Source organism: Colletes gigas, unplaced genomic scaffold, assembly GCF_013123115.1.
Source record: "Colletes gigas isolate AHSC1104 unplaced genomic scaffold, ASM1312311v1 Colletes_gigas_Sc00001, whole genome shotgun sequence".
Classification (NCBI taxonomy): domain Eukaryota; kingdom Metazoa; phylum Arthropoda; class Insecta; order Hymenoptera; family Colletidae; genus Colletes; species Colletes gigas.
Genome location: NW_025106630.1, coordinates 8,018,459 through 8,046,177, shown reverse-complemented (window position 1 = coordinate 8,046,177; position 27,719 = coordinate 8,018,459). Strand labels below are relative to the sequence as shown.

At 38.2% G+C, this 27,719-nt stretch overlaps 1 protein-coding gene across 13 annotated transcripts; it reads left to right on the top strand.

The window, feature by feature from the left end:
- Positions 1 to 402: 402 nt before the first annotated feature.
- Positions 403 to 21,753, top strand: LOC122396415 (phosphatidylcholine:ceramide cholinephosphotransferase 2-like). 13 transcript variants are annotated; one of them, XM_043394878.1, is made up of 8 exons: positions 4,606 to 5,064; positions 5,357 to 5,358; positions 13,503 to 13,554; positions 14,441 to 14,817; positions 17,991 to 18,201; positions 18,648 to 18,922; positions 18,998 to 19,173; positions 19,653 to 21,753. In XM_043394878.1, exons 4-8 carry the CDS (start codon positions 14,442 to 14,444, stop codon positions 19,806 to 19,808), a joined length of 1,194 nt encoding a protein of 397 aa, XP_043250813.1. In that variant the 5' UTR covers positions 4,606 to 5,064; positions 5,357 to 5,358; positions 13,503 to 13,554; position 14,441; the 3' UTR covers positions 19,809 to 21,753. The 13 variants fall into 13 exon arrangements, with proteins under 13 accessions (XP_043250731.1, XP_043250785.1, XP_043250766.1 ...); XM_043394850.1 differs by lacking the exons at positions 4,606 to 5,064; positions 5,357 to 5,358 and adding an exon at positions 1,415 to 1,758; XM_043394831.1 differs by lacking the exons at positions 4,606 to 5,064; positions 5,357 to 5,358 and adding an exon at positions 1,415 to 2,016.
- The last annotated feature ends 5,966 nt before the right edge of the window (positions 21,754 to 27,719 follow it).

Sequence of the window (27,719 nt, the reverse complement as noted above, 5' to 3'; positions counted from 1 at the left end):
AATATTTTTCGTAACTAGAATGTTGACTATAAGTGGCTAGTAATTTCTATGCGAAGGTCCTTGGCCTTAAGAATGCGGGGGCGTCGAACATTCGTGAATGAATCTCCCTTCCGCAATGACGTCACTGGTTGCCATCAGCCCACTGAGTCGTCCATGAGGAAAGCGCGATCTATGAAGGGGCGCTTGCGCCTTTCACAATGACCTCCTGTGCGGCGCTCTCGGGCTTTCCAGCGGAAATTCGACGAAAGCTCTGCTATCCTTTCGGTCACAGCTCGATTTCCACTGCAATCAGACGAGATGCAACCGTGGCACTCGTCCGCGGACTACTTCTTCAGGAAAGTTAAACGGCCACGGGATCGCGAGAACATTTAACGGGGAAGCCGTATCGAAACGTGAACAGATCTGTCGCGATATATTCTTGTGTGCAGTGGATGATACAGTAAACGAAATTTCGTACAACGCGCAACGGTTTCTAAGGGAGAAAAACTTCTCCCCTCCAAAAAGAGAGAAAGGAATCTTCTGCGTGTGGTTCGGCTCGTTGTTGCTCGTTCGTTTCCTTTGCGTGAACGAGCACGTTTTCGTTTCGATTGATCGATAACAGTGAATTAGGTCGTCCACAAGTCGCGCCCCAAACAGTGGAAACATACGCATAGGAACCACAAAAGGTGAAGAGATTCACGATCGGAGTTCGAACAGGCATCGGCCGACGTGTTCGACGATCTTGTATGCCTTGAGCAACGTCTACGTATATGATGAAATTACAGCTGCTCGTAATCGAAACGGATTACTGTTGGAGGAAAGCGTTGCTTAGGTAAGCAAGCGATCGCGCATTTTCACCAAGCAGCTTTTGCTTTTAGCACTTGTCTGTAACGTTAAGCTGGTTTAGAAATATTCCGTTTAAATGTCAATCCTCTTTGGAGACCGTTCTGTCAACGACTGGTTAATCGGTTACATTCTTATTTCACTATATTGTCATACGTTTCTGATATTATTTGATCGATTTCTGTAAAAGTTAATAGCATTATCGTATTTCAAATACAGAAATATATTCGAATTAATACAATGTTTTATCAACAAGTTCAATTAATTGCTTATCATTTCTCAATAATTTTGTTATTATTGTTCTTATCTTTATATAAGAATAATAATTGATGTATTATCTGTTCGTTTGATAAAAATGTGCAGTTTTGTGACCGAGTTAAATAAGTATCAAAAGCGTTTCAAACAAATTCCTTCAAAACATTTGAATTTGCCGCCGACAAAATGCCAAGTCGATAAAGTCAACGATTAACGACTGTCGGTAGTAAGGTTGAAATAATTGCCGCGATTGTCGCTACGCGCGTGTCGCTTTAAAGAATCGGGTGGCTCGTGCAATGGAAAAATGTGGCGATAATTCAGAACTCGGAACCGCTTCTAGTTTCTCGGCCGTCCCTCTCGTTCCCGTCCGTGTGCGGGTCTTTGGCTGACGCCATCTTTATTTTTTTTTTTTGTTGTCCAAGTGTCAATTTTCTGGAATCGTTCCGTACAGTGGATTTCCGAAAAGAACACGATGAGCGTGAACAGTGAGTGCTGTGAACTGACATTGTACGACCGGTTGTTTAAACTCGAGAACGATAGAGTGATCGCGATATGAGTTTGCGTCGTAGATCTAGTCTACAACCATCTCTGAACGATTAAGAGCCAGAAAGAAGTCATTAGCTGTTCGAGTGTCCATGTAAAAGTCATTCACTAGAACTCTTCCCCTTTGAAGTATTGTTGGTTAGTTTATGTGTTGTTTGTTATATGTGTTTTGCCTTCCTGTTGCACACCCGCGGGAAGCATTGTCCGAACGGACAATCCGGGTCTACATTTATTGGTTATGTTTCTGCTACAACCGTCTGCCGTAAATCGCACGCTTCTCTAGCACGTACCGATGTAGTGAGAGACTGAAAAGATACTGTAGTGCGTGTATGTAACAAATAAAATGCACAAGTTAAGATTACCTGTCAAGGTCGAATTGCCCAGTGCTTTAACAAGGTATGGTGATATTTGATCTAGCGGTATCGATACTATTCCTCTTAGTTTTTCGTTTTTTTTTTTTTTCACTGCATTATCTATATACGGGCGTTAAGTTACTCCGTTAGGATGCTTCATTCCAGATTGTAAACAAACGTAACACGTTGACGAGTAAATCAAAATTTAGTCGTCCCTTTTTTTATGTTACAATTGCATGACATGATTTTGTTCTGAATACGCAGTACATTCTATTTGTGTCTTCTACAGAACGTTAAAATAGCTAAGCTAATTGTATGTTTTAAATAGGAATACGGCATTACCATCGCAAGGGTTGTAATAATCTGGAATTTGACGCCATTTCTTTTTTCTTTTACACAAAATAGTAGTATCGATACATGTCGTGCAGACTTATTAATAATTTTTGGTTGTTTTGAAACGTTAACAAAAACGGTTACTGCGTTATATGCCGCGATACATTTCGATTCGCATAATGCATGTTTTGTACATTTGCATATGCTAAAAGTAAGCATGAAATCGACGCTCGTACGATACGATACATTCGAGTATCGGGAGTTCGCGGAATTGGGGATGTTAACATATTCTATCGGTATTATTTCCCATGTATGAAAATATATAAAAAGATAACATTGTAATTTTCAACGGTATAATTCGACCACGTATGTCTCTCTTACCGCAAATTGAGTTAAATTAATTTAATGGGGGGATTCTAGAGGGCAAAATAATGTGTTAATATCATCTTTACACGAAACATATTTTTATAGGTAAAGTTCAATGTCTTGTTCACATTATTTGTTGCCGCGATGAGAAATTAGAACGTCTAAATGTGACACAGTGGTAATAATAAAATATACGAGGCATACGATACGCGACTTGCAAGGAAAGTCTCAGAAGCGAGCTCAGTCGATTTTAATGAAATTTGGCAGAATGATGGATCTATGTTCAGAATAAACAGAACTAAAATTTCAGCCGCAGATGATCGGCCAATTTTGAGAAAAACAGGTATTTAAATTTGGAAAACACCTGTGAACACGTAAGTATAGTCAGCGTGCATTTTTACGAATTTTTTGTTTTAGAATCGTAACTAATCACGACAACTTTACAAACCCTTTTGTTTTTGCAGGATTAATAATTAGTAGTAATAAGACAGTCTCTTATCAGAATATAAATAAATAAATAAATCAAGGAATAAATATATAAATATGCAAAAATTTTTATATGCATATATTTGCACATACGTTAAGATGAAATCTGTCGTAGAAACAACAAAAACATAAATTTGTTTTCACGGGATTTTCTAAAATTTCTGTACTTAATTTTTCTCGAAATTTTAGTCAGATATACATATATCCATCAGTATGCCAAATTTCATTAGAATCGACGGAGGCTCTTCTGAGATTTCCCTTGCTATACTGTAGTAATTATTTAGTAGTTTTTTGTACTCCTGATTTCGAAACGTCTTACGTTCTTTATGCATAATCGCCGTTACGCGTTAGTTTCCAAGATATTTGCAAAAAACTGTTATTACTATTATAGTATATTCCGCCCATATGCACGCGTCCGTGACTGCGTATGCGTCAACATGAGATTGTCGCTTATGTATTGTTTCTATAAACCGAGCTGGGCAGATTTTATCCGCGATTAATAAACATTTTAGATTCGTTCAAAACTAACTTCCATTTATGTTTCATTCGCAAACGCGTCTGTAAATTAGAATTAATAAATGAATGTTTCAAACCGATATTAAGATGAACAAAGCTGCGGATTAAATGTACTTTTAGAATGAATCTAAAAATGTTGTTTATTGAAATGAGAACAGCTGATGATTCGATTACGTCATTGAGCGCCATAAAACTAATTTCAGCCAATCGTGACGTGTTCTATCTCGGTCGTAAGAAGTAACGACGGTTGGATGGAAATTTTTACCGGGAAGATTCGTGTGCAATTGCAATATAGGAATTTATGTAGCGCAAGGAATAAACTCGAGATAAAGGCATACCGATGGCGCGAGAAAAATTTTAATAGGAGATTCTAGGGGCCAAAATAAGACGAAAATCAAGAATATCAATTTTTTAAATGAGGCTACGTTAAAAAGTTATTAAAAAAAAAAAAATTAAAAAATTTCAAATCAAACTAAACAAAATTATATTTAGTTACAGGGGCCAATTACAAGCATTTTTTGTGAATAGACCTACCCCTGAATTCCTACCCACTTTCGAGAAAAAAATTGGAGTAGGTATTGAAACTTTTAGACGAAATTGAAAAATTTCAAATCATACTAAAAAAATTATATTTAGTTACAGGGGTAAATTACAAGCATTTTTTGTGAATAGACCTACCCCCGGAATCTTGCGCATTTTCGAGAAAAAAATTCAGTAATGGCGGAACTTTAAACGTTAATAACTTTTTAACAAAGGCTCCATCAACAAATTAGTATTGTTGATTTTCGCCTTATTTTGGCCTCTAGAATCTCTCACTAAAATTTTTCCCAGGGTTGGCTGAACACTCTGTGTTAATTTAAAAAGTTAAAAGGAAAACTGGTATAGAGAACTGATTATTTGGATATTTCAATGAAAGTTAAGGAAAGAAAATAAAAAATAAATTGTAAGAAATTAGGGAGATTATAGAGAACGAAAATACAAGTAATTTGGACTCGCTTGGGCGATCTAGTGTTAAGAATGCGGCGCGCGTATAAGGAGATGATTATTCCATCAACGTTGGTGACGTTCTCTAAGCGAATGCTTATTCTTCTCTATTAATTGAGTAGCAGCCGTTGAGACGTACACGTCGCTGTTCTTATGGAAAGTAAGCAGCCGACCTTGGCAGTCGTAAAACCTAATACAAGCTACAACACACCCTACCCATCTCTATCGAACTCTCCCACCATGCAGTTCTCCGTTTCCTGCAATACCGTAGGCCGAACGTCGAACGTCGAACGTCGAACCTTTCGAGCAGTTTCTCTGCGGGTTTCGTCGGCGAGACACCAGCGCGGCGCGGTGTCTCGCGTTCTAGCGGTGGTCCGCCTTAACCGCGATCTCTAATTACCGTTTCGTCTAAGTGGTATATTTAGAATTTCAACGTTTACGTGTTTCCACGCTGGCAAAACATACCAACAATTAATTACGTCACACGTGTACCAGTGTTTCTACAAGAAAGTACTTGCCATTCGTTTCGCGAGAAATGTGATACAATATCGATATTATAAGCGTTCGTTCAGGTACGTGAAATTGTACTTTCGCTAAGAAAAAAAAATGTAAAATGAAAAGTTGGTCGTACGACGTGGCAACTTTGCGTAAAAATTGTGCAGTAAATGTTCGTTAAATATTGTAGAGACGTGGGAGAGATGTAACGGAGGATGCCCGATTCGGTGTAATTGCGAGTTGTGAATTCTTCGTAATCAGTGATCGATCGTTTGTAGCCGTTTGTCGGTAGGGCGGGCAACAAGATACAACAGGCGATATCCCGCGAACGCCAGCTGGTCTGTGTTTCGAGTGAACGTCGCGTATTCACGGTTTTTCGAGTACACGTGCACCGGAGTGCCTCGAGCCGAGAACACCGCGGCGTCAGTTCTCGGCTCAACTGCTGCTGCTTACTTGCGTTACGGTTGCACAAGTGTATTTTTGGCGTCGCACGAGAGCCTCTCACGAGACCTTGCACAGTCGATTCCGGACTCCCGACTTCGATCGGCGTAAATAAAAATCGTACCGGGATTTATTCGTCGCGCGAAATCCTGATCGCCGTCCACGGTTCCGTTAACGAAAATATGAGTGTTCCTAATGGCGGAGATAGATCCAGCGGTGCGTTTGTTCCACAATCTTTCGAGTACACTAGTGCACGATTGAATTTCGCAAATATTACGTAAAACTAATAATAATATTTAGATAGATATAGAATGAAACTAGGGACAAAGGTGAACAAACAGGAAGAAAAAGAAACTGCGTATATAAATTGTTTATTGTTTCTGTTTACATTTTAATTGAAAGATAGAAATATTCAATTATACATTGTATCGATCTACGAACACCTTCCTGCGAACTATCGTGTAGTTGTTACGATGTTATCCAACAATGTTTACTTCAGCAATAATGCTTTGTCTGTCGGTCGTTGAATTTAAATTATTAAGAAACATAATCGGTGAAAAGGAAACTGAAGTTCGATAACCGTAACCGATGTTACATCGGAATCGTAATTTCAGTAATAGTTATAACTAGACTGCGTATGTGTATGCATTTATGGGGAATTTTAATTCTCAAGAAACTACAGAATGCACTTAATATGCAAAAATATAAGAAATACTTAAAGTAAGATACGAATTATTATATTTAAGGGTCGAGACAATCATCTACGAAGCTCCCATTTTATTAATTCTATTAATAAAAATATGAATTTGCATAAAGATCCGCAGTCCAGTTATAACAGTATTATAGTTAATCGTAACTGTTTTAGGAACCTAAATAAACAACACTTTTCAGTACCTAAATTCGATCGTTCATTACTGTATCGGGTATTCCGGGTATAGCAGACGCATTTACACGATTCGAGTAGATTTCTTACGTATAGCGTTTCGTAATGTCTCGTACAGTTAACTTGAACTCTTAAACTTAACATTGAAATGTTCATCGTCGGAATCGCGATTACATTGTGAATCGATTTCACCGTTGTGTCGGTGACGGTCCATCGATACATAGACTCGATCGTCGACGTACGGCTGTTAAAGTGTCAAGTACGACAAGTGCTGTCAACAAGACGAATCACGATCCTCGAACGTGATCGAATAATGGCGGTCGGAACAATAGGATTTCAAATGGTTCACAAATTTCTTTTCCACCGTTTCGTTTCTACAATACGCGTGCAATTGCGCATTCGCTGAACGCCAGCTCGCTGGGCACTCCCTCGATATTCGCGCGTCAATGGGGATTCTCGATCTCCGCTCCGGTGTTGCGTGTACAACGATCGGGCCAGGCTTTTCGCCTTACCGAGTAAAGTTAATCGCGTGCATATTAACGCGGATGTAGGACGACCATAGTACTGTTTCCAATTATACGGTCGCGACGGTGGTCTTTACCAATCGCATACCACGGTCCACTGTTTTTCTTCCGCCCTCTCTACCCGACTTCGTACCTGTTTCGGTCTCTCTTTTCGTCTTCCTCCTTTTCGCCCGCCTACTTACCGCGAGTATTCTGCACCGTAGTATTTACGTTGCGCGCGAACATGAAGCCGGTGCAAACTGTTATCTCGCTGGACGCGTAAGTAGATAATACCGGTGGACGCAAATCTTATTTTCTATTTATCGTTTCGCCTCGTTTCCCGTCGTGTGCACGTATTCGCTTGAACGGTCTTAGATTCTCGGAACAACGATCGACAACGATGATTTTCGGATTTCGATTCGGTGGTGCGCGTCGTTTCGTTTTTCTTTTTCTCCACACGTTTACGCGCGACAGCGAGCAGACATTTACTCGATGGCTTACGTAAGCGAGCAATTATTTTTTATTTTCGGCCGAGCGTACGCGGACTTTGAGGTTTTATGTGTTACGATAAAAATTTACCAGCGCGATAAACACACCGTACGTACCTGGTAATTTATTGGCGAGGTGCGACAAGCAGCGTAGTTGTAGTTGACATTCACGGTATTCGAGGGCTGACGTTCGTTTTCGCATCGACTGTGAACATTTTTCGTCCGTTTCTCGCATAAATTGATTTAAAATTTAGCTTGCGTGTTTTGTGCGGTAATATGTTATTTATAGTGTAAATTACATGTAAAACATGACCCTAGATTTATTTTTAAATAATATTCTTCGTTAACTGTCGATAAACGAATCAGAGTCGAGTGTAAGATAAACGATTTGGTTTATTTTGTTCCACCATAATCCCCGAGCCTCTTCAGGTATTCTCGGAGCGGCTTCGTAGAAACGTAACAGCTTAGTGTTTGCTCTGACAGTTAATACAACTTCGAGAACATTAGAAATTATTAGCGTTCGTTCGGTTGTCCCGTTTATAATTAGTCGTAGTCACTACGAGCTTTTCATTTATTGGAAAGTAAGTTTTCCAAACCACGTCCACGGAATATGAGATGAATCTGTATTCACAGTGTATGGGACACTGAGGAAAAGTTCGAGTTATTGTTAATAGTGCAGTTTTGTTTGTAACGCGAGGTTTAGACATATACAGGGTGTTCGACCAACCATGGGAAAAATTTTAATGGGAGATTCTAGTCGCCAAAATAAAACGAAATTCAAGAATATCAATTTCTTTACTGAGGCTTCGTTAAAAAGTTATTAACAATTACATTAAAAAAATTCAAATCGTTCTGGAAAAATTATATTCAGTTACAGGGGTAAATTACAAGCATTTTTTGTGAATAGACATACCCCTGAAATCCTACCCACATTCGAGAAAAAAATTCGAGTAGGTATTCAAATTTTTAGACGAAATTAAAAAATTTCAAATCATACTAAAAAAATTATATTTAGTTACAGGGGTAAATTACAAGCATTTTTTGTGAATAGACATACCTCTGAAATCCTACCCAGTTTCGAGAAAAAAATTCGAGTAGGTATTGAAATTTTCAGACGAAATTAAAAAATTTCAAATCATACTAAAAAAATTATATTTAGCTACAGGGGTAAATTACAAGCATTTTTTGTGAATAGACATACCTCTAAAATCCTACCCAGTGTCGAGAAAAAAATTCGAGTAGGTATTGAAATTTTCAGACGAAATTAAATATTTCAAATCATACTAAAAAAATTATATTTAGCTACAGGGGTAAATTACAAGTATTTTTGGTGAATAGACATACCCCCGAAATCTTGCGCATTTTCGAGAAAAAAATTCGAGTAGGTATTGAAATTTTTAGACGATATGAAAAAATTTCAAATCATACTAAAAAAATTATACTTAGTTACAGGAGTAAATTACAAGTATTTTTTTGTGAATAGACATACCCCTGAAATCTTGCGCATTTTCGAGAAAAAAATTCGAGTAGGTATTGAAATTTTTAGACGAAATTAAAAAATTTCAAATCATACTAAAAAAATTATACTTAGTTACAGGGGTAAATTACAAGTATTTTTTGTAAATAGACATACCCCTGAAATCTTGCGCATTTTCGAGAAAAAAATTCGAGTAGGTATTGAAATTTTTAGACGATATGAAAAAATTTCAAATCATACTAAAAAAATTATACTTAGTTACAGGAGTAAATTACAAGTATTTTTTGTGAATAGACATACCCCTGAAATCTTGCGCATTTTCGAGAAAAAAATTCGAGTAGGTATTGAAATTTTTAGACGAAATTAAAAAATTTCAAATCATACTAAAAAAATTATACTTAGTTACAGGGGTAAATTACAAGTATTTTTTGTAAATAGACATACCCCTGAAATCTTGCGCATTTTCGAGAAAAAAATTCGAGTAGGTATTGAAATTTTTAGACGAAATTAAATATTTCAAATCATACTAAAAAAATTATATTTAGCTACAGGGGTAAATTACAAGTATTTTTTGTGAATAGACATACCCCCTGAATCTTGCGCATTTTCGAGAAAAAAATTCGAGTAGGTATTGAAATTTTTTGACGAAATTAAATATTTCAAATCATACTAAAAAAATTATATTTAGCTACAGGGGTAAATTACAAGTATTTTTTGTGAATAGACATACCCCCTGAAATCTTGCGCATTTTCGAGAAAAAAATTTGAGTAGGTATTGAAATTTTTAGACGAAATTAAAAAATTTCAAATCATACTAAAAAAATTATATTTAGCTACAGGGGTAAATTACAAGTATTTTTTGTGAATAGACATACCCCCTGAATCTTGCGCATTTTCGAGAAAAAAATTCGAGTAGGTATTGAAATTTTTAGACGAAATTAAATATTTCAAATCATACTAAAAAAATTATATTTAGTTACAGGGGTAAATTACAAGTATTTTTTGTGAATAGACATACCCCCTGAATCTTGCGCATTTTCGAGAAAAAAATTCGAGTAGGTATTGAAATTTTTAGACGAAATTAAATATTTCAAATCATACTAAAAAAATTATATTTAGCTACAGGGGTAAATTACAAGTATTTTTGGTGAATAGACATACCCTCGAAATCTTGCGCATTTTCGAGAAAAAAATTCAGTAAGGGCGGAATTTTAAACGTTAATAACTTTTTAACAAAGGCTCCATCAACGAATTGGTATTCTTGATTTTCGTCTTATTTTGGCCTCTACAATCCCCCATTAGAATTTCTCCCAGGGGTGGCTGAACACCCTGTATATTTTGTGTAAGATCGTCGGCCATTGAAATTACAGGGGCGCGTGGAACGCTGGCAAACAAGTGTCACGGTAATTTAACAAGTCTCGAGGATGCGGTGGGTGGGATCAGTGTTTCTTGTCACGCGGGGACGGTTATCGAGTTATAATAATTTAGAAACCGTTGAACCGTGATAAACGTCGAGATAGAGTCGGTACGATCGACGGTAGTTTGATCAGCGATAGCAGAGTTTGCGGACGTATGTACGTGTAATCGCGGTTACAGGATTCGATAACGAAGCAGTCGCGGCACGCAATGCTTTTATACATATTTCGAAACAGCTATTCATTTATTACAGTCATTATACAATTGCCCAGGAGTTGTCAATACATCCCCTCTGCGATTCCCCCATTTCCACCCTATCGAGATGATTTGGTGAAATACTTTTACCAGTAGACGCTATTGGGTTGTACGAAAAGTAATTTCGTTTTTCTTTTTCGCGAGAAGGAACAATTTTCTTATAACATTTAAATATTTTATTGAATTATGTACTGGTCGTTTTGATCCAACTCGTAGAATTTCTGATCTTTATTTATAAAAGGACTGATGCAAGTGATTTTTGGCATCGCCGCTTCAAGTAAATGTTTCACCGTTTAAGAAACTTTTTAAAGGCCGGAACAAGTAATAATTCGATGGTGCCAGAACTGGCGTGTATGATGGGTGTGGTAGCACGTCCCAATCCAAACTGTAATAGCTTCTGACGAGTTACTAAACTTGTGCGGGGTCTGGCATTATCATGGCGGAACCCAAATGTCGGGCTTCGAAGCCAAGTCGTTTCATGCGATCGCAGACGGGTTGTATTCGACAAATTTGACGATTCTTCGTGTTGTTATTCTTTGGTGTGCTTCAACCAGTACTTTTATTTCGCCTTCGTCAGTTTTAACTAGCCTTCGAAAACGCGAGCAACCTTCGATATCAAAATTGCCATTCTGTTAAAACATCCTTTCCGTACACATCGTGCAATTTTATTCTTGCCTGAACAGCATTCTTACCTTTTTTGGTAACAAACAAGCAAAATATGTCGAAAGTGCAGCATCTGCTTTTGCGCAAGAAATACAATTGCCCGGAAACAGACAAAATTGTTTGCAAACAAGCCTCGAAGTGTCAGCTGCGAAAATATATAATGAGAATACGGTTTAGAATAAAGTTGGCTGGTTAAAAATACAATTAATTTCCAAATTAATCGACGTTTATTTTAATTAAACACGCGTACTTGTGCCAATAATTTTGTGACTCATTGTACCTTGTCTATTATGGCGTTGCATAGAACTCTACCGGCGAACGAAGGATTCGTCCAACGGTCATTAGAGTCTGCCAATCGAAGATCCATCCAGTGTGTTCGTCAATTATAGTAGGTGGAGCTGTGAATCAGTTACGAGGAAAAAAGGAAATGAGTCACGGTGCCGGCGTCGTTTATTCGTGACGTAAATGCGACTCTTGTTACGAATGCTGGGGTTTCACTGTTCGTTGAAATCGCTGTAAACGGCGTCTTGTCTGTATGCACCGGAATGCAAGCGTTTACCACCTTTATTAACCTGATCGACTACTGGGTCGACTACCTTAAAATTGTGAACCTTTCGTCTGGGAAATCGGGCCGCTTTATTATTTTCACACGAAAATCTCACAAAGAGTTATTCGGTGTATTTGTTAACAGCATTTTAAAATGTATTTCGACCGATTACTTCGATAGAACGCTTCTCTATTTCCGTTCCATTGTACTCTTGAATCGCCAATAGTCGATTCACCTATGTTCGAATCAAGGGCAATTGACCTTAATAGTTCCATTCTTCGCAGAGCTTCGATTTTTCTTTCTAACGAGACAACTCTTTCCCGTTTACCGATCTATTTGCTTACAGTAAACGTTATACATGTAAACTGGAAGTGAAACGCGTGATTCTATCGCTATGATCACCGCTTAACGCATGCGCTATGGGGCTGATTAAAAATTGTGTCTTTTGTCTGTCCAATTGTTCACGAAAAACAAAATAAAGTATTGTATACGATATATTCCGTGAAAAACATTCTGTTAACGCATTATTATCGTTTACTTTTACATGTTCATGTGCTACTGTTATTATTATTCGGTGAAACCTAAAATAAAGAGTTCCTATCGAGAATGGATTCCGTGGTACGCTGTGAGGAGGGTCGAACGAACGAATTCCTCGGCGATCGGATAAATAAAATACCGGTCGGTTGTTTTTCGAACGAATCGATCGACGATGTAATGCAAAATCATTTGATCGGACAATTGAACGAGTCGCGAACAACACGATGACGCGAAAATATAATTGATGAGGGGATCAGCGTCGGTCGACAAAGAAGTTATTGTCTGCAGATAAAAGGCTTCCTCGCGGAGGGTCTCCGCACGATAACCACGCGTCTGGTATTAGGGTTAAGCTTCTCGTGGCAGTATAGTCGCGAATTCCTACAATTGCATTTAGCAAATTGCAAGCAAAATAGATCGAAGATGGAATCCCGTCGATCCGGCTGACCGGGTAAACACAATTTTATTAATCTGTTTACATTCGTCATCGTCGATTTTTAAATCTACGCACGACGGTGGTTCTCGTTTCAAAGCGAAACCAGACATTCGAGATCAGGTTCGGTTTTCTTCGCGATGTATTGCTCGCCGCGGATTTCTAAATAAATAGTCGATTCGTTGGTCCAAGTTTCTGTACGAATAAAAAGAAACAAGGAAGACCAGAGCACCGCCTAAATCTTCGAACGTTTCAAGCTTTTAAATAGGAATACAATAAAATGAATTTTAAAAAAGTTGTATAAAAATTACGTGCAACTGTAACGGTAGATATTTCTGGAGGTGATTATTTTAAAAGCGTCGTTTATCTGAAATGTTACAAACGCCAAGGTCGTAAGGTCTCGTTTGGTTCGCTTATCGGATCGCAGAGTGAAGACTCTGGTTCCTCGTTAAACGACTCGATGAAAGTCGTGGAGTTTCTTTTCCCTTGCAACTGCATATAGACACTATTACGAATTATCGTTCTAAGAATCGAAGAAAAAGAAAGGCACACGATGCTGTGGACTCGAACGAAAAATAAGACCCTTTTTGTCTTCGTCTGTGTTTCTGTTCTTTTGGTTCGTTTATTTCGCCCTTTTTTTTTTTACCGTTAGGTCTGTTTTTCTTTGACAAACGCCATTTTAAGCCAATGCGTTCTTTATGTGTTCTAGTTATTCATCAAGATGCCATTCTTCGCAGATATCGATAGCTCTATTAGTTAAGGTACTGATTATTGAGTCTTTTTGTGCAGGATTGTGGCATTAAGAAGCATGTAGGTATTTGGCTGTGCGTGTGTGTGGGTTTTCTGAGAGAGATGTTTCAACAGATATTGACAAAAGTTAAAGGAATTACCGTTGTATCGAAACACGTGTCTGATAGAGCAGCTTTGGAGCTTAATGTATTTTGAAAGTTAATATGAATTTCTAACCGTAATAAATCGGTCGACAAATTGCGGTAATTCTTCTATCAGTGAAAAATTTCTTAATCAGTACGATTTGAAATTTAGGCTTACGTTTGAAACACACATACATATATCGTAAGACTTGATGAACGTGTTAAAATTATTTTTCGAGGGCATAGTACTTACGTTCGCTTATTTTTAGCTACACGTTCTTCTATATTTTGGAATGCAACTAAAAAGCCAGCCATTCTATTTAAGTATAAGCGCATAAGTGATCGTCGTTGATCTGCATGTGGATTGGATCCCCTCAATAAATTTTCCGGCTGTACATTTCGAATAAACTGAGCTACACTGAAATTTCAATACATCCAAATCTATCAAGACTTTTACGAGTTCTAAGCTTCGAATCATATCTGAATTAATTCGAATGTTTCGCCATATACATACATATGTCTCGAGCCGACTCGAAGTGCTTGAAATCCTGTTGCCAAGGATGGTATTCGGTCCCGAAACTAAAATTCGTTTTGGTTATCCGACACGAAGGGCCGTGTTTTACCATTTACCTTTTATTTGATTCGACATCGAAGCGAATAAGTTCTCGAAGGCTGAAAAGAAATTTGGATACCGGGACCGCGTACCATCGCCACCCGTTCGTCTCGCGGAACGACGAATGATCATCGCGATTGTAGCTGTGTATTCTGTTCGCAGGATGGTATTGGACCCCAAGGTCACGAGTCTGCACAGCGATTACGGTAGCTTCGATCGACCATTGGGCACCGGAGAAGGTCACGAGAGGGACGTAGAGGCGGCGGTTGATGGAAGCAGTAACGGGATGGCACAGTCGAGCGACGTTTACCAACGGCAGCCATTATTACCTGGTGCGCCGACCAAAGGCAAGGACAAGTGGTCCGGGGTGGCGTCCGGCTCCGACTATTACGTGGACGATGAGGACGAGAAGATCGACGGTCTTAGCCGGCATCCCGGGATACCGAACGGCTCCGGGAACGGCGTCGTTAAGATCGACATACCTGCGCCACTTCGCGAAGAACCCCGTTTTCCCAAAGAGAAGTGGAAAACCTTTCTCGGTAAGGTTCGCGTGGAAACTTTAAAACCGAGGAATCGCTACGTCGTGAAACTGTTTCAATTGTGGACCAGGTATACGAGCAGATCTTGCACATTATGGACTTACGTGGCCCAATACAACTATTATATATCCATTAAACAACATTGCCGTAGAGCGTCAAACAAAATTCGAAATTACAAACGAAGTTTTAAAAAAAATTATAGGAGGTAAGGTCGACAAAAGAAAAAAAATTTCAAATCGTTCTGGAAAAATTATTTTTAGTTATAGGGGTCAATTACAATCATTTTTGGTTAATACACATACCCCCGAAATCCTAACCATTTCCGAGAAAAAAATTCGATTAGGTGCCTCAATTTTTCGGCGAAAAAACAAAATTTCAAATCGCTTTGGAAAAATTATTTCCAGTTATAGGGGTCAATTACAATCATTTTTGGTTAATACACATACCCCCGAAATCCTAACCATTTCCGAGAAAAAAATTCGTTTAGGTGCCTCAATTTTTCGGCGGAAACACAAAATTTCAAATCGCTTTGGAAAAATTATTTCCAGTTATAGGGGTCAATTACAATCATTTTTGGTTAATACACATACCCCCGAAATCCTAACCATTTCCGAGAAAAAAATTCGTTTAGGTGTCGCAATTTTTCGCCGAAAAAACAAAATTTCAAATCGCTTTGGAAAAATTATTTCCAGTTATAGGGGTCAATTACAATCATTTTTGGTTAATACACATACCCCCGAAATCCTAACCATTTCCGAGAAAAAAATTCGTTTAGGTGCCTCAATTTTTCGGCGAAAAAACAAAGTTTCAAATCGCTTTGGAAAAATTATTTCCAGTTATAGGGGTCAATTACAATTATTTTTGGTTAATACACATACCCCCGAAATCCTAACCATTTCCGAGAAAAAAATTCGATTAGGTGCCTCAATTTTTCGGCGAAAAAACAAAATTTCAAATCGCTTTGGAAAAATTATTTCCAGTTATAGGGGTCAATTACAATCATTTTTGGTTAATACACATACCCCCGAAATCCTAACCATTTCCGAGAAAAAAATTCGTTTAGGTGCCTCAATTTTTCGGCGGAAACACAAAATTTCAAATCGCTTTGGAAAAATTATTTCCAGTTATAGGGGTCAATTACAATCATTTTTGGTTAATACACATACCCCCGAAATCCTAACCATTTCCGAGAAAAAAATTCGTTTAGGTGTCGCAATTTTTCGCCGAAAAAACAAAATTTCAAATCGCTTTGGAAAAATTATTTCCAGTTATAGGGGTCAATTACAATCATTTTTGGTTAATACACATACCCCCGAAATCCTAACCATTTCCGAGAAAAAAATTCGTTTAGGTGCCTCAATTTTTCGGCGAAAAAACAAAGTTTCAAATCGCTTTGGAAAAATTATTTCCAGTTATAGGGGTCAATTACAATCATTTTTGGTTAATACATATACCCCCGAAATCCTAACCATTTCCGAGAAAAAAATTCGTTTAGGTGCCTCAATTTTTCGGCGAAAAAACAAAATTTCAAATCGCTTTGGAAAAATTATTTCCAGTTATAGGGGTCAATTACAATCATTTTTGGTTAATACACATACCTCCGAAATCCTAACCATTTCCGAGAAATAAATTCTTTACCGAAAATCTAATTAGGTGCCTTTTTAAGCTGAAAAAAAAGAATTTCAAATCCTTCTGGAAAAATTATTTTCGGTTGCGGGGGTTAATTACAATCACAATTTTTGGTAAATACATGTATCCTCGAAATCCAAACGCACTTTGTAATGGGGTTCTATAGGCCCAGAAAAATGGGCTGAAAACATACGTCGGATGTAAGGTCCATTCAGATGCCTCGTGTGTGTTAAAGAGGAGCATTTATCGACAGGAGACAATGTTCTTTGCGTTTTGCCGCTCGATCGGACGTGTAAAGAGATAGAAAACAAGAGTTCTCGATCTGTACGGAGGTTGATCTAACGATGTCCGATCGACGCGTTCTTGATTGATAAATCCAATGCAATGAAGTCGTTGATCACTCGATGCTACTGTTCCTCTATAGCAGGGTTTCCCAAACTGTTTTTCTTGTGGAACCCTTAAGAACCGTTCAGGCGTCTATGGATTTCTGGCAGCCTGATCTAGTGGGCTGATCTTCGAATAAACGACTTTGAAACGACAGATAACCAATAATTCCTTTGGCAAGAAAATTTGACTGAATTTGTTTAATAGTTTGTTAATATTGTAATGCGTTTCTAATGAAAATATTGCAGCTAATCTTATTTCAATGTTACATCACAACTTTGTCTCGCGGAACCCAAAAATTATTCCACAGGAACCCACTTTGGGAAACACTGTTATACTCTATAGGTATAAGCAGAACCGCGGATATAGCGTTAGTAAAAAAAAAGTTTATTTCCTCGAGCGAATTCGTAGAAGAGCCCCTTAAAGGGGAAACAAGAACGCGAAACTAGATTTTGGCTCGGAGCCATTTCTCGCGAATGTGCTAGCAGATTTCGCGTAGTCGTAGCTTTTGATTAACGTACACGGTGCATCCTTTACGTATGCGCGTACGTGTGTGTTTACCTTTGAAACGTATTGTGCGGCACATCGACGCGAGAAGGAATATTTGAAAAGTATATAGAAAAGGGAAGCGGTCGGTGAAAATTTTCGGGACAAAAGGAAGTATAGCCGAGCGGAGTCGAATGGCTCCGTTTCAATACGGGCGGCCGTAGAAAAAGTAAAGTGGACCGAGGATCTCTGTTGTTACGTTCTCTATACGCGCGATATTCGACTTCACCACGGTGACCCGCATCCTTGCATCGCATCGATTTATTTTCTACCTGTCGACGCGTGCACAAAATGCGAACGCTTTGTTTCCAGTTAAATGCGGTCTATTCTGCGGTTTCCCGGGACTTTATTCCGCGTCTCGTTCCATTAAACCGGTTCGATCCGATCATCGATTAATTTGCTTCCGGATAATAAAGAAACGGGAAATATAGGAGGCGATGGTTGCGGTGCAGCTATGGAATTTTAATCAATTCGAAGCTTGGAACTTTTGAAAGTCTCGAGTTTCGATGATCGTCGATAGATCGCCGTTCCCAAAAATAAATAACGCGATGCATCTCGAAATACTCTAATTTGTTTGATTAAAACGCATCTAAGAGCGCGGGTCTCTGTTACAGCGTTTCTATTCATGGTAGTGAATTTCATACTAACCACGGCGTCTCTCGCAATGGTGCACGAACGGGTACCAGATCGAAAAACATACGGACCACTCCCAGATGTGGTGTTGGACAATGTCGCCGCTCAGGATTGGGCCCTTAACGTGTCGGAAGTTTTGATTATGATAATGTCCAACTCGGCGATGGTTTTTATTATTTTTCATAAGCATAGGTACGTATTACGTGGGAGCATGAACGAAGTGTTCCTTGAAAAATCGAATATTTGTGTTTAATTTTTCATTTAAAAATTTTAAACGCTACAATCACGCGTAAATAATAATTTTAAAGTCATTCGAAACAGTCTTTATTCTTCTCAGAAGTAATACAATTTATATTACAATATTTATATTAATTATAATCGAGTAATGTGTGGAATTTTTTAAAACATTCATTGGGATGCACATTACTTCCTTTTGGTGAACGAACAAGACATTTATTTTTTATTTGTAAACAATTACCGATAACGACCCAAAAATACTATCGGAGCGTTAAGGGTTAAAGAAGAAAATATCTACATAAATAGAAGGAATTTCGTGGTGTTTAAGACTATCTCTATCGAGGTTTTATGCATACCTGTTTCGACCAATGTCTAACAAAACCTTATTTTTTTTTTTTCAGATTTATTGTTGTTAGGCGAGTATTTCTTTTGATGGGATTGTTGTATATGATGCGAAGTATCACGATGTACGTGACGGTACTACCTGTAGCCAGTAAAACATACTACTGCAGCCCGAAAGCGAACAACACGAGTCCGTTTCTTATCACGAAGAGGGTACTGCAGCTAATCTCTGGCTTCGGCTTGTCTATAAACGGCAAGCACACTTACTGTGGGGATTACATTTACAGTGGTCACACGGTCGTGCTTGTACTTAGTTACCTGATTATCAAGGAGTGTACGTATCACCGGTGGCAGAATTAGCTACCAAGTGCTGTACGAAAATACTAAAAAGGAACGTCTTAAAATTTAGATTCTCCAAGAAGATGCCAACCGATACATTGGCTGGCTGGTATTGCAGTTCTCGTTGGGGTAATTATGGTCTTAGTGGCTCACGGACACTATACCGTGGACGTCCTTATAGCATACTACGTAACCACACGCTTATGGTATATTTATCACACGTTAGCCAATAATTCGCATCTTAAGGTAAGTTTTCTTACAACGCCAATATATTTGTACAGGGTACCGAATAACTAAGTACCATAAATCTCGGTAGAAACATCATTTACTTTATTAAATTGTTTCCCGTTTAATTTAATGAAAATGAAAAATGAACTTGATGATATAAATAGAAATTTTCGTTAGATTTTTTTGCAGGTTAAAATCAGTAACACATTGTTTGTTTTATTATTTGCTACGGTATGCTGATTGGCGATACTCGTTCTTCTTTTACTGAAAATGGCCAAAATGGTCCATTCCCTGGTATATGTAGGTATCGAGGCTTGAAAAATATTTTGTCAATTCATTACTCAGATCTATAACATTTAGTTCTTCAGGCCCCTTTACAAGAATCCACGATGCAGCGAAATTGATTTTGAACGGATACTATAAAGATAGCATGCGTATCAGAGATAGATCGAATAGAATTAATATTTGTATTGATGAGAACGTTCAAATGCTTGCAGCAATACGAACCAAACAACTTTCTGGCTCGGCTCTGGTGGTTTCCTATTCTTAAGTATTTCGAAAAAAATGTGGGCGGAACAGTGCCTCGACAATACAACTGGCCTTTACCCTGGCCTCGACGATTCCTTGCCAAGCATCCCAATCGGGACAGTTAATGTCTGTCTTAATTTCACGATAGAGGCTGTCAAACAACGGAGTTACTTTTGTTGTATTTGTATATATATAAACATATATGTATACGTAATAGGCTTACAAATGTGGAGATAAAGCTTTACTAGAAAGTGGTGCGAGAGATGTGCGTGATCTTTCGTCGAGCTTTTGTCTCGAGGTACTTGACGAAGGTTTCTGCAGTGTTCACTTCCTTGAAACTATAACACGAACGATAAACGAAACAACAAAAAAAAAAAAAAGAAGGATGTACCGCCATGTTCGTTATCGTCCAATCGCGATACCTATTTTTCCTTGATTTTGATACGACTTATACATAATGTAAGGAATAGATAACGATAGACCGAAAATTAGTCCTCGCGAAGAATTCTCTTAGAGGAAAACGTGTACGAGAGTTACCGAGCAGCTTAGTGTATAAAGTAAATGTTAGATATCTCTATTTTCAGATACTCCGAATGCGAAATACTTAGGATGTAAATTTATCGCCGTGACCGCGACGCCGGTGGCAGTGTGCGAACCACTCGAAGACAAAAAACTGTCATTGTTAACGGTAGAATTAACGCAAGAGACGAATTTTTTTGTAGCTCTCGTTTCGAACAACGACACAAATGGAATCTTCAGAGCGTCGATACGATTTTAAAACCCGCAGCTTCGTTTGCCGCGATATACCTTCCTCTGGCTAATCTTTTGGAACGCGTTCTAATTTTAATCGACTCTCAGATACAAAGATGACGCGTTTAATACTTAAATACGACGGGTGGCATGCCTTATTCCGATGAAAGTTGATCGAATGAATTCCATCGTGATCTCCGTTTTACGAATTGGTCAATTATCGTTTCGTTTCTATTCTATCTAGCGTGGATTCCCCCTCGAAATTGGTGTTCTCATGCGCGCGGAAACGTTAGAGGAATTGGCTCGCGTAGTTCGGAAGCGATCGTGCAATTTCGTGGGACCAAAACAGAATAGTTGGAAACGTAGCAGCGATTGAAAGTAATTGTTTTCAACGAATAAGAGATATTAATTCATAGTGATAATAGGATAAAGTGAAAAAAAAATGTTTCGAACGTTGATGCTTTTGATCTAGTTTCTAGACGACGGTGTTTCAAAGTTCTTAACGATACTGTAATGTGTTCTCTTGAAGGTTTTACAGAAAATTTCTTACATACCGATGCATTTCATGTTTTTCGCATTCAACCGACCTGTGTGATAAGAGGCGCGATAATTATATGCGGCACACTGTGAAATATTCGTGATTCCTCGGAATAAGGTCGGCTTTGCGCTCTACACACATACACCAGATTGTTGTCACAGCGTACACGAAGACGGTGTTACGAAATCGTGCGAAGAACGTTACGACGTGTCATTAACACCATAAGTCCGGCACTGCACCAAGGCGCCCGTCTATAAATGCCTAAAAAAATATTTTTGGACGTTTATGGACGGGCTCCCTGTGTGTTTGTTCAACTAATATCCGTTAGCCTCGTCCACGTTGAATTCCGTATCGAACATTTTTAAATTTAATTGCTAACAAATCGTGTCGTAAATGGTTTTCCCGTAAAAAGCAACAAACTATGTTGTAAATGTTTTTTTTTAGTATTTATGTACAGTCGATATTTAAAATTTGTCTACTTTAGGGATACGTTCTAAATTTCATCACGATCCTTCCAGTCGTTTATAAAGTTTATTTATAATTGTTTGGTACTTATCCCCCAACCCCGTTGTAGCCTAGAATGTTTCTCGAAACGTGTGAAACAAAATAGTGGCGGTTTAATCGAAATCGGTTCTGTATATTTTTAGTTAATCCGGAACGTACAAGCAAACAGACGAAAATTGAAAAAAAAATACGTGAGTCGAAATCGCGTAAAAATGTTGCAATTACGGACAAAGTTACAGTTTTATATTCTATATAGGTTTTAGAAATACGTGTAAAAACATAAAGAGCCGTAGCTTAAGACTTCGTTTTCGAACAATATTTAATAAACTAGAATTTCTTTTGTAGTAGCGTTGCACCGGGGCTCACCCTGTATAACAGTTTGAAAGAGTTATTTTCGGGACCGTTTCGACTGCTGGGTTCAGAGAGATAACGCGACTGGTTTTCGCATAAATAAAGCAGCGAGCGTAATATCAATGCAAACGTTTCTCTGGCAATTTGAATACGCGATAACAGCACCATGATCGGGGTCGAAGGTCGGATAAACCTAAGGTAGACGAATAGAAAGAACAAGGTGCTAGCAAGGTGTTCTTTGATGATCGATTCTTCGCATGGTTTTCTCATCCGCCGATCTTCTGATCGTCTCGCTATCTCGCAACAATGATTCTTTGCGATTCTTGCCTCGCTCTACCGTAAGAGCATTTCTGATCAGTTTTCATCGTCATTTGTCTTTGAGCTACCAGCACAAACGCTTAGATACTTTGCGTTGAATCGTGCCAGGACGCGCGAAGATTGTTCAATGAATCTCAGTTTATCTTTACCGAAAGATAACGAAGCACAGGTCGCGAAATGTGATCGATGATGCGTGAACGATTTACTTGTAAACTCTGTGCATAGTTTAAGCGACGTTACCGGCGATTTGTTCTCGTCTGCACGCACGATTTATTATTGTTAACGCTCGTGCAGAAACTTCGTTATTCGTCGTGCGAATTATCCACGTCTTTGATAGAGCCGCCCTGTTCTCGGCATCTCTATCGATGTTACCGTAAATAAAAAAAAAAAAATAATACAAAGTTGAAATCATCGGAAGGAACGTGTCAGTGGTCTTGTTTCTACGCTTCAAAATTCCTTTTTCCGACGCGCGCTCGAACGACGAAGAAACAGAAAGGGGAATAGAGACCTTCGCGACGCGAGAAAATAGTAACACGGAGTCTGTATTACATTTGTAATTAAATCATTTTCCGTCTGTGATGATAACAAAAAAAAAAAAAACAAAACGACCGCGAAACGATTCGTATTGACGTGTCCAAATCCACGGCCACTGATATTTCCTCTTAACCCTCTATGGACCACTTTCTCCGTTTAAATTAGCGCGAACACAAAATGCAATCCTCGAGTCGTAACGAGACTTTCCAAATTCCCTGAAACTCCCGACGAAAGTGTTTTCGATAGATAATCCCGGTCGGATCAAAATCAACTAACGTGACCATTTTTAAACGGAATTTCATAATAGGCGCAAATGAAAAATTTAAACAATTTTATACTTATTATTGATATATTAAATAGAAAATATTTGAGAGATTTCATGAGAAAATTTCGGTTCTCGATATGCTAAGGAGACCGAGTGTTTTTGTTTCCTCGTAATGTCGTTTTACTATCCTCCGCCACTCTGCTTTTCGTGTCTGTCGAAATCTACGGACGCATGGTTTCTATTTAAGAAAAACGCAACGTAAAACTGAGGCATGATTCGCGTCGAACGTGATCATTTGCGACAAATTGAGCTTGATCCGATACTCGCCACCTCTCCGATTGTTCCAGCGCACGCGGTGGTTTGGAAAGCGGTGTTTCACACGACAGAATAATGCAAAAGGAGCGATATATTTGGATTAAAAAATGTTTAAGTACAGAAATTGAAAAATTCGAATTTTGGCAAAGAAAAGTCTCGCTTTCCGGGTCACCGTGTAATAGAAACCACGCAACGGGAAACACACACGCATTCATTGGACTGTAGGGGGTTAATACTCACTGATGCGCGTATCGAATATATTTTAATAAGATTAAATGTGGTTCGTAGCGATTTTAAGTAACGCAGCAAGTCGACTCGCGTAAGGCGGATCGCTCAAGTATATTTTTCAATGTGCGTGTTAATAGAGACCATGTAGCGCGTATTATTACTGTTCGGTGAAGAGTCGCGTGAGCGATCGAACGATCCATATGTGCGATCGCCTATGTGTATTTGCAAATCGTTATTGTTGATCCTATCGGGCGAGTATGTTTTATTCGACGCACAGGAAGAAGAGACGACGATGTTCGGTCGCGTGTTGTTGGGAACGATGGCGGCCCGATGTAGAGGAACAGTGACCGTCGTTATCTGCCAGAGATAGGAGACGTTGATAAAAGCGCGGCGAACTCGGCCAACAAAGAACCGTGTCTATGCGAGGATGCGTAAAACGTATCGCGGCGCATCGCTCCGCTGTGTGTTTTCACGTACGCACACCGCGCGGAATATTATTTACACGCACACGATGAACGATTAAATGAAAATACGATTCTTCCGCAAACGGAAGGGCCTCGATGTTTACTAAATTAAAAGACAGAAGGGTAGAGCGAGGTACAGTAATGCACGGTTAACTTTACATCCCTCTCCCCCTCAAAAAAAAAAATCCATGATCCATCGGAAAAGTGAAGAGAATCGGTAAAATTAATAATCAAATTTTTCACCTTACTTTTTGAAAACCATACCAGTGCATTTCTGGGATTCTCTCGATCGAAACGAGCCCAAACATCGCACAAATCAGACCACTTTTAACCAACTTAACGTATACAGGGTGTATCACGTTACGCGAAAAATTTCACATAATCTAGATGTTTTTAATTAAATTTTATATACTGTGCAAATTTTATGTACATCCATTTCGTTTTCTTCTGTCTCTGTCGAGTGACGTTCGGGTACAGTTTTACAAAACGTACGCCATCCGTTATTTTTACAAATAAAAAGAAGTGTAAAATGAGCGAGCAAGTGTGAGTTGCAAATCTTAGGAAAGTTAACCGTACATCACCGTATCATTTTAGTAAAAAAAAAAAAAAAAGCGAAGAGTTAAAACTCGTGACGTAAGCATGCGCGTGAACAAGCGACATGTTGCGTGTCTGTGTCCTGTGTGTGTATATGTATACGCGCGCGTGCGCCCGTGTGGATGTCTGTGTGTATTTACGGGTAGATATTTTTTGGTAACTTGTTACGATAATTGTATTAGATTTGTTAAGTACATACACACGCGCACGCATACAGCGTGTTAAAAAAGGGGGGTCGAAAGTTTAAAAGGCGTGTATAGTACTCGTTGAGAACAATGTCTGAACAATTCTTGACCAATATAGTATTATGAGCACTTTTATAATCGGAGACCCCTTTTTTTTTTTTACACCCTGCGCACGCACGCGTGCACACACATACGCGCGCACACACGTGTGTAAATACAAGAATGATCAAAGGGTGAGCATCTTTGCGTGTTGGTCGTGTGGATCTTCGACGAATCGTGTCGAAGATAAAGAAGACGTTTGTTCGATGATTTGTGAAATGTGTCTTTTTTTTTTTTTTTTTTTTCTGTGTACAATCATGTTGTATGGAATTTATATTCTGCATCGACGACTGGCCGACATGGTTAAACTTGGTTTCTCGTTATCCTTTCAGCAGACTGTGTACGCAACCGAGTCTTCGCGATTAATTAACGAAATTGTTGCTCGTCGCTGATCACGATCTATCAACGTCGGAATTAACGACGAAAGGAAGAGTTGTATTCGAACTTTACTTTACACTTGTGTATTTAGAATATTTATTTTCTCTTTTTCATACGTTGATCTAATAAAACATTAGGCGATACTTTCCAATAGCCGGTTTTGCATCTCAGACCCGATGGCAAAGTTGCGTCGAGCATTTACTACTCTCGTGTAAATTTCTGTACAATAACCCAATGAACGCATCGATTCCCCCTCACATGTCTCGAGATCTAGTAAAAAATTATGAGTACAGTTCAAGCTCTGTTGTCTGTTGTCTGTTGTCTATTCCCGTTTTTTATTCGAAGCGATTCTATAGCGGTACATTGAATTGGTGCCTTCCGAGCTCTTCAGCGACATTACCGCGTCAGTATATTTGGTAGGGTTTACTTTTCGAAGGGGTAAAACGTTCGTATATCGTTTATTATGCGCTTAAATATTTTTCTATGATGTGTGTCGTGTAACTAATTATAAAGTTTGAGGCGTTCGTCAGGTAAGTCGGATATATAATTTTATATTAAGTAACACGGATCCTATTGTTCTGTTATTTGAAACATAAACTATTCTCTATATGTCGGATTACTGACGCTTGTAATAAAATATAAGACAATAAATTTACACGTCTTCTTTTAATTCCCCGCCAAATGAACGTTTTAATACTGTTGATCGTCCATTATTCTTCCATTGGTAATGAACGCGAAATATTCGTTGCTTTTGAGAACATTCGGAATCGTGTATATAATATTTTAATAAACGTTATAAGATAATTAGTATCCGTAATTAATACTGTGGCTTGGTTATTTTTCTCAACAAACGAACCAGTAGTTTCGAATTTTTCTATTAACACTAGAAAGACTGAAACATAGTATATACCTACCTAACCCAGACCAAACCCAGACCTCTATATTGCCCAAAAAGCAGTCAAAATGACTACATTGTGAAAGAATAACTAATGTGTAAAGAAATTTGTTTAAAATTAATTTCTAATATTTTTTATATTCTTTACAGTTATATTACAAATTATTAGTAAATATTGACAATAAAAAAAATTTACTTCGCTTGGAAAAAAAAAATAATTTATGCATTATTATTTGTATATGTTGTAATAAAAAGTCAGAAAATTCTAAGAAATTGTGTCATTATATACATAATTCTTTTTCTAATTGAAATTAAAAAGCAGTCAAAATGACTTGCTTGGGCAATCTAGTGTTAAAGAACGAATCGTGAGTTTGTTCAATTTTGTTCGCTATCGATCAAACGAACTGTCACGTTTACCAATGAAATTTTGATTCCGCGTTGCTGACCTATGTATATCGATATTAATTTCGATTGTTATTCCAATTTCAATTGACATTTGCCGTGACAACGGTAACCCTATTTTTCAGACACAAGTAGTAAAATTTACAGTAAAAACAACTTTAAATATTCTAAATTCATTGTGAATTATCAAATTCAAGAACTTTATATTATGTCTGTTGTACGTAACATTTAATCAGGCAAGTATTTAAGTGTTATTATCAGATAGGATGTAATTCAACAGTAAACGTACCACGAGTGGTCAAATGACCGTTTTTTTAAATCTCGTTTAGGATTCCTATCATACAATGTCATTTTAGCAACATTTAAATTCACGATTTTTCTTATAGTATACGTACAATGAATTCCTCAATATTCATTTCTATTCTTATTATTTATTTTTTAAGAAAAATATAGTCTGTTTTGCCTGCCACGACCGGTCATCTGATCGGTTGAATGATTTATATTCTTTTCTAAAAAAAACTGGACAAAATTTTGTATCAAATTCTGTATAGCAAAGACTAAACGAAAGAATCTTCAGTTTCCACTGTCTTAGAACAGTCTAACAACGCGTAATAAAAGTAGTTGAACTTTAGACGCGTGCAGTTCCGAAATTATTAGCGTTTTATTAATAATTGAACCACCGTTAGAAGCGGCAAAGCTTCCTCTTTAAAATGGCTTTTGGTTTTTGACGATCCGACTCCCCGTTTCGGAGATATCGTAATTTAAGTGAAAGGTAATTTTTTTAATTCGACTATCTCTGTCTTCGTCTGACGGAGTCGGACCTCCTTGTCGCACGTGCATCGCGCTGACCTAGTCCGCGTACGTGACTGTCGTGACCTAGTTTCGCCGTAGTATTTCCAAGAATTTACTACGCACTCTGTTTACTACCTACGCGCGCGAGATCAATGAACTCTCGCGCGGGCGCGCAACAAAAACGTAAAAAAACTTCGGACCCTTATACAGGGTGTTCGGCCACCCCCTGAGAAAAATTTTAATGAGGGATTCTATGGGCCAAAATAAGGCGAAAATCAAGAATACCAATTTGTTATTGGAGGCTTCGTTAAAAAGTTATTAACAATTAAATTCAAAAATTTCAAATCGTTCTGGTAAAATTATTTTCGGTTGCGGGCGTCAACTACAATCATTTTTGGTGAATAGACATACCCCCGAAATCCTA

What these genes read in the sequence shown, in the direction of transcription:
- LOC122396415 (XM_043394787.1), top strand. Translation starts at nt 7,381, where the DNA reads ATGATTTTCGGATTTCGATTCGGTGGTGCGCGTCGTTTCGTTTTTCTT. An exon ending in ATTATTTTTCATAAGCATAG is followed by an intron (nt 18,202 to 18,647) that starts GTACGTATTACG and finishes TTTTTTTTTCAG; the next exon opens with ATTTATTGTTGTTAGGCGAG. An exon ending in TTACCTGATTATCAAGGAGT is followed by an intron (nt 18,923 to 18,997) that starts GTACGTATCACC and finishes CTTAAAATTTAG; the next exon opens with ATTCTCCAAGAAGATGCCAA.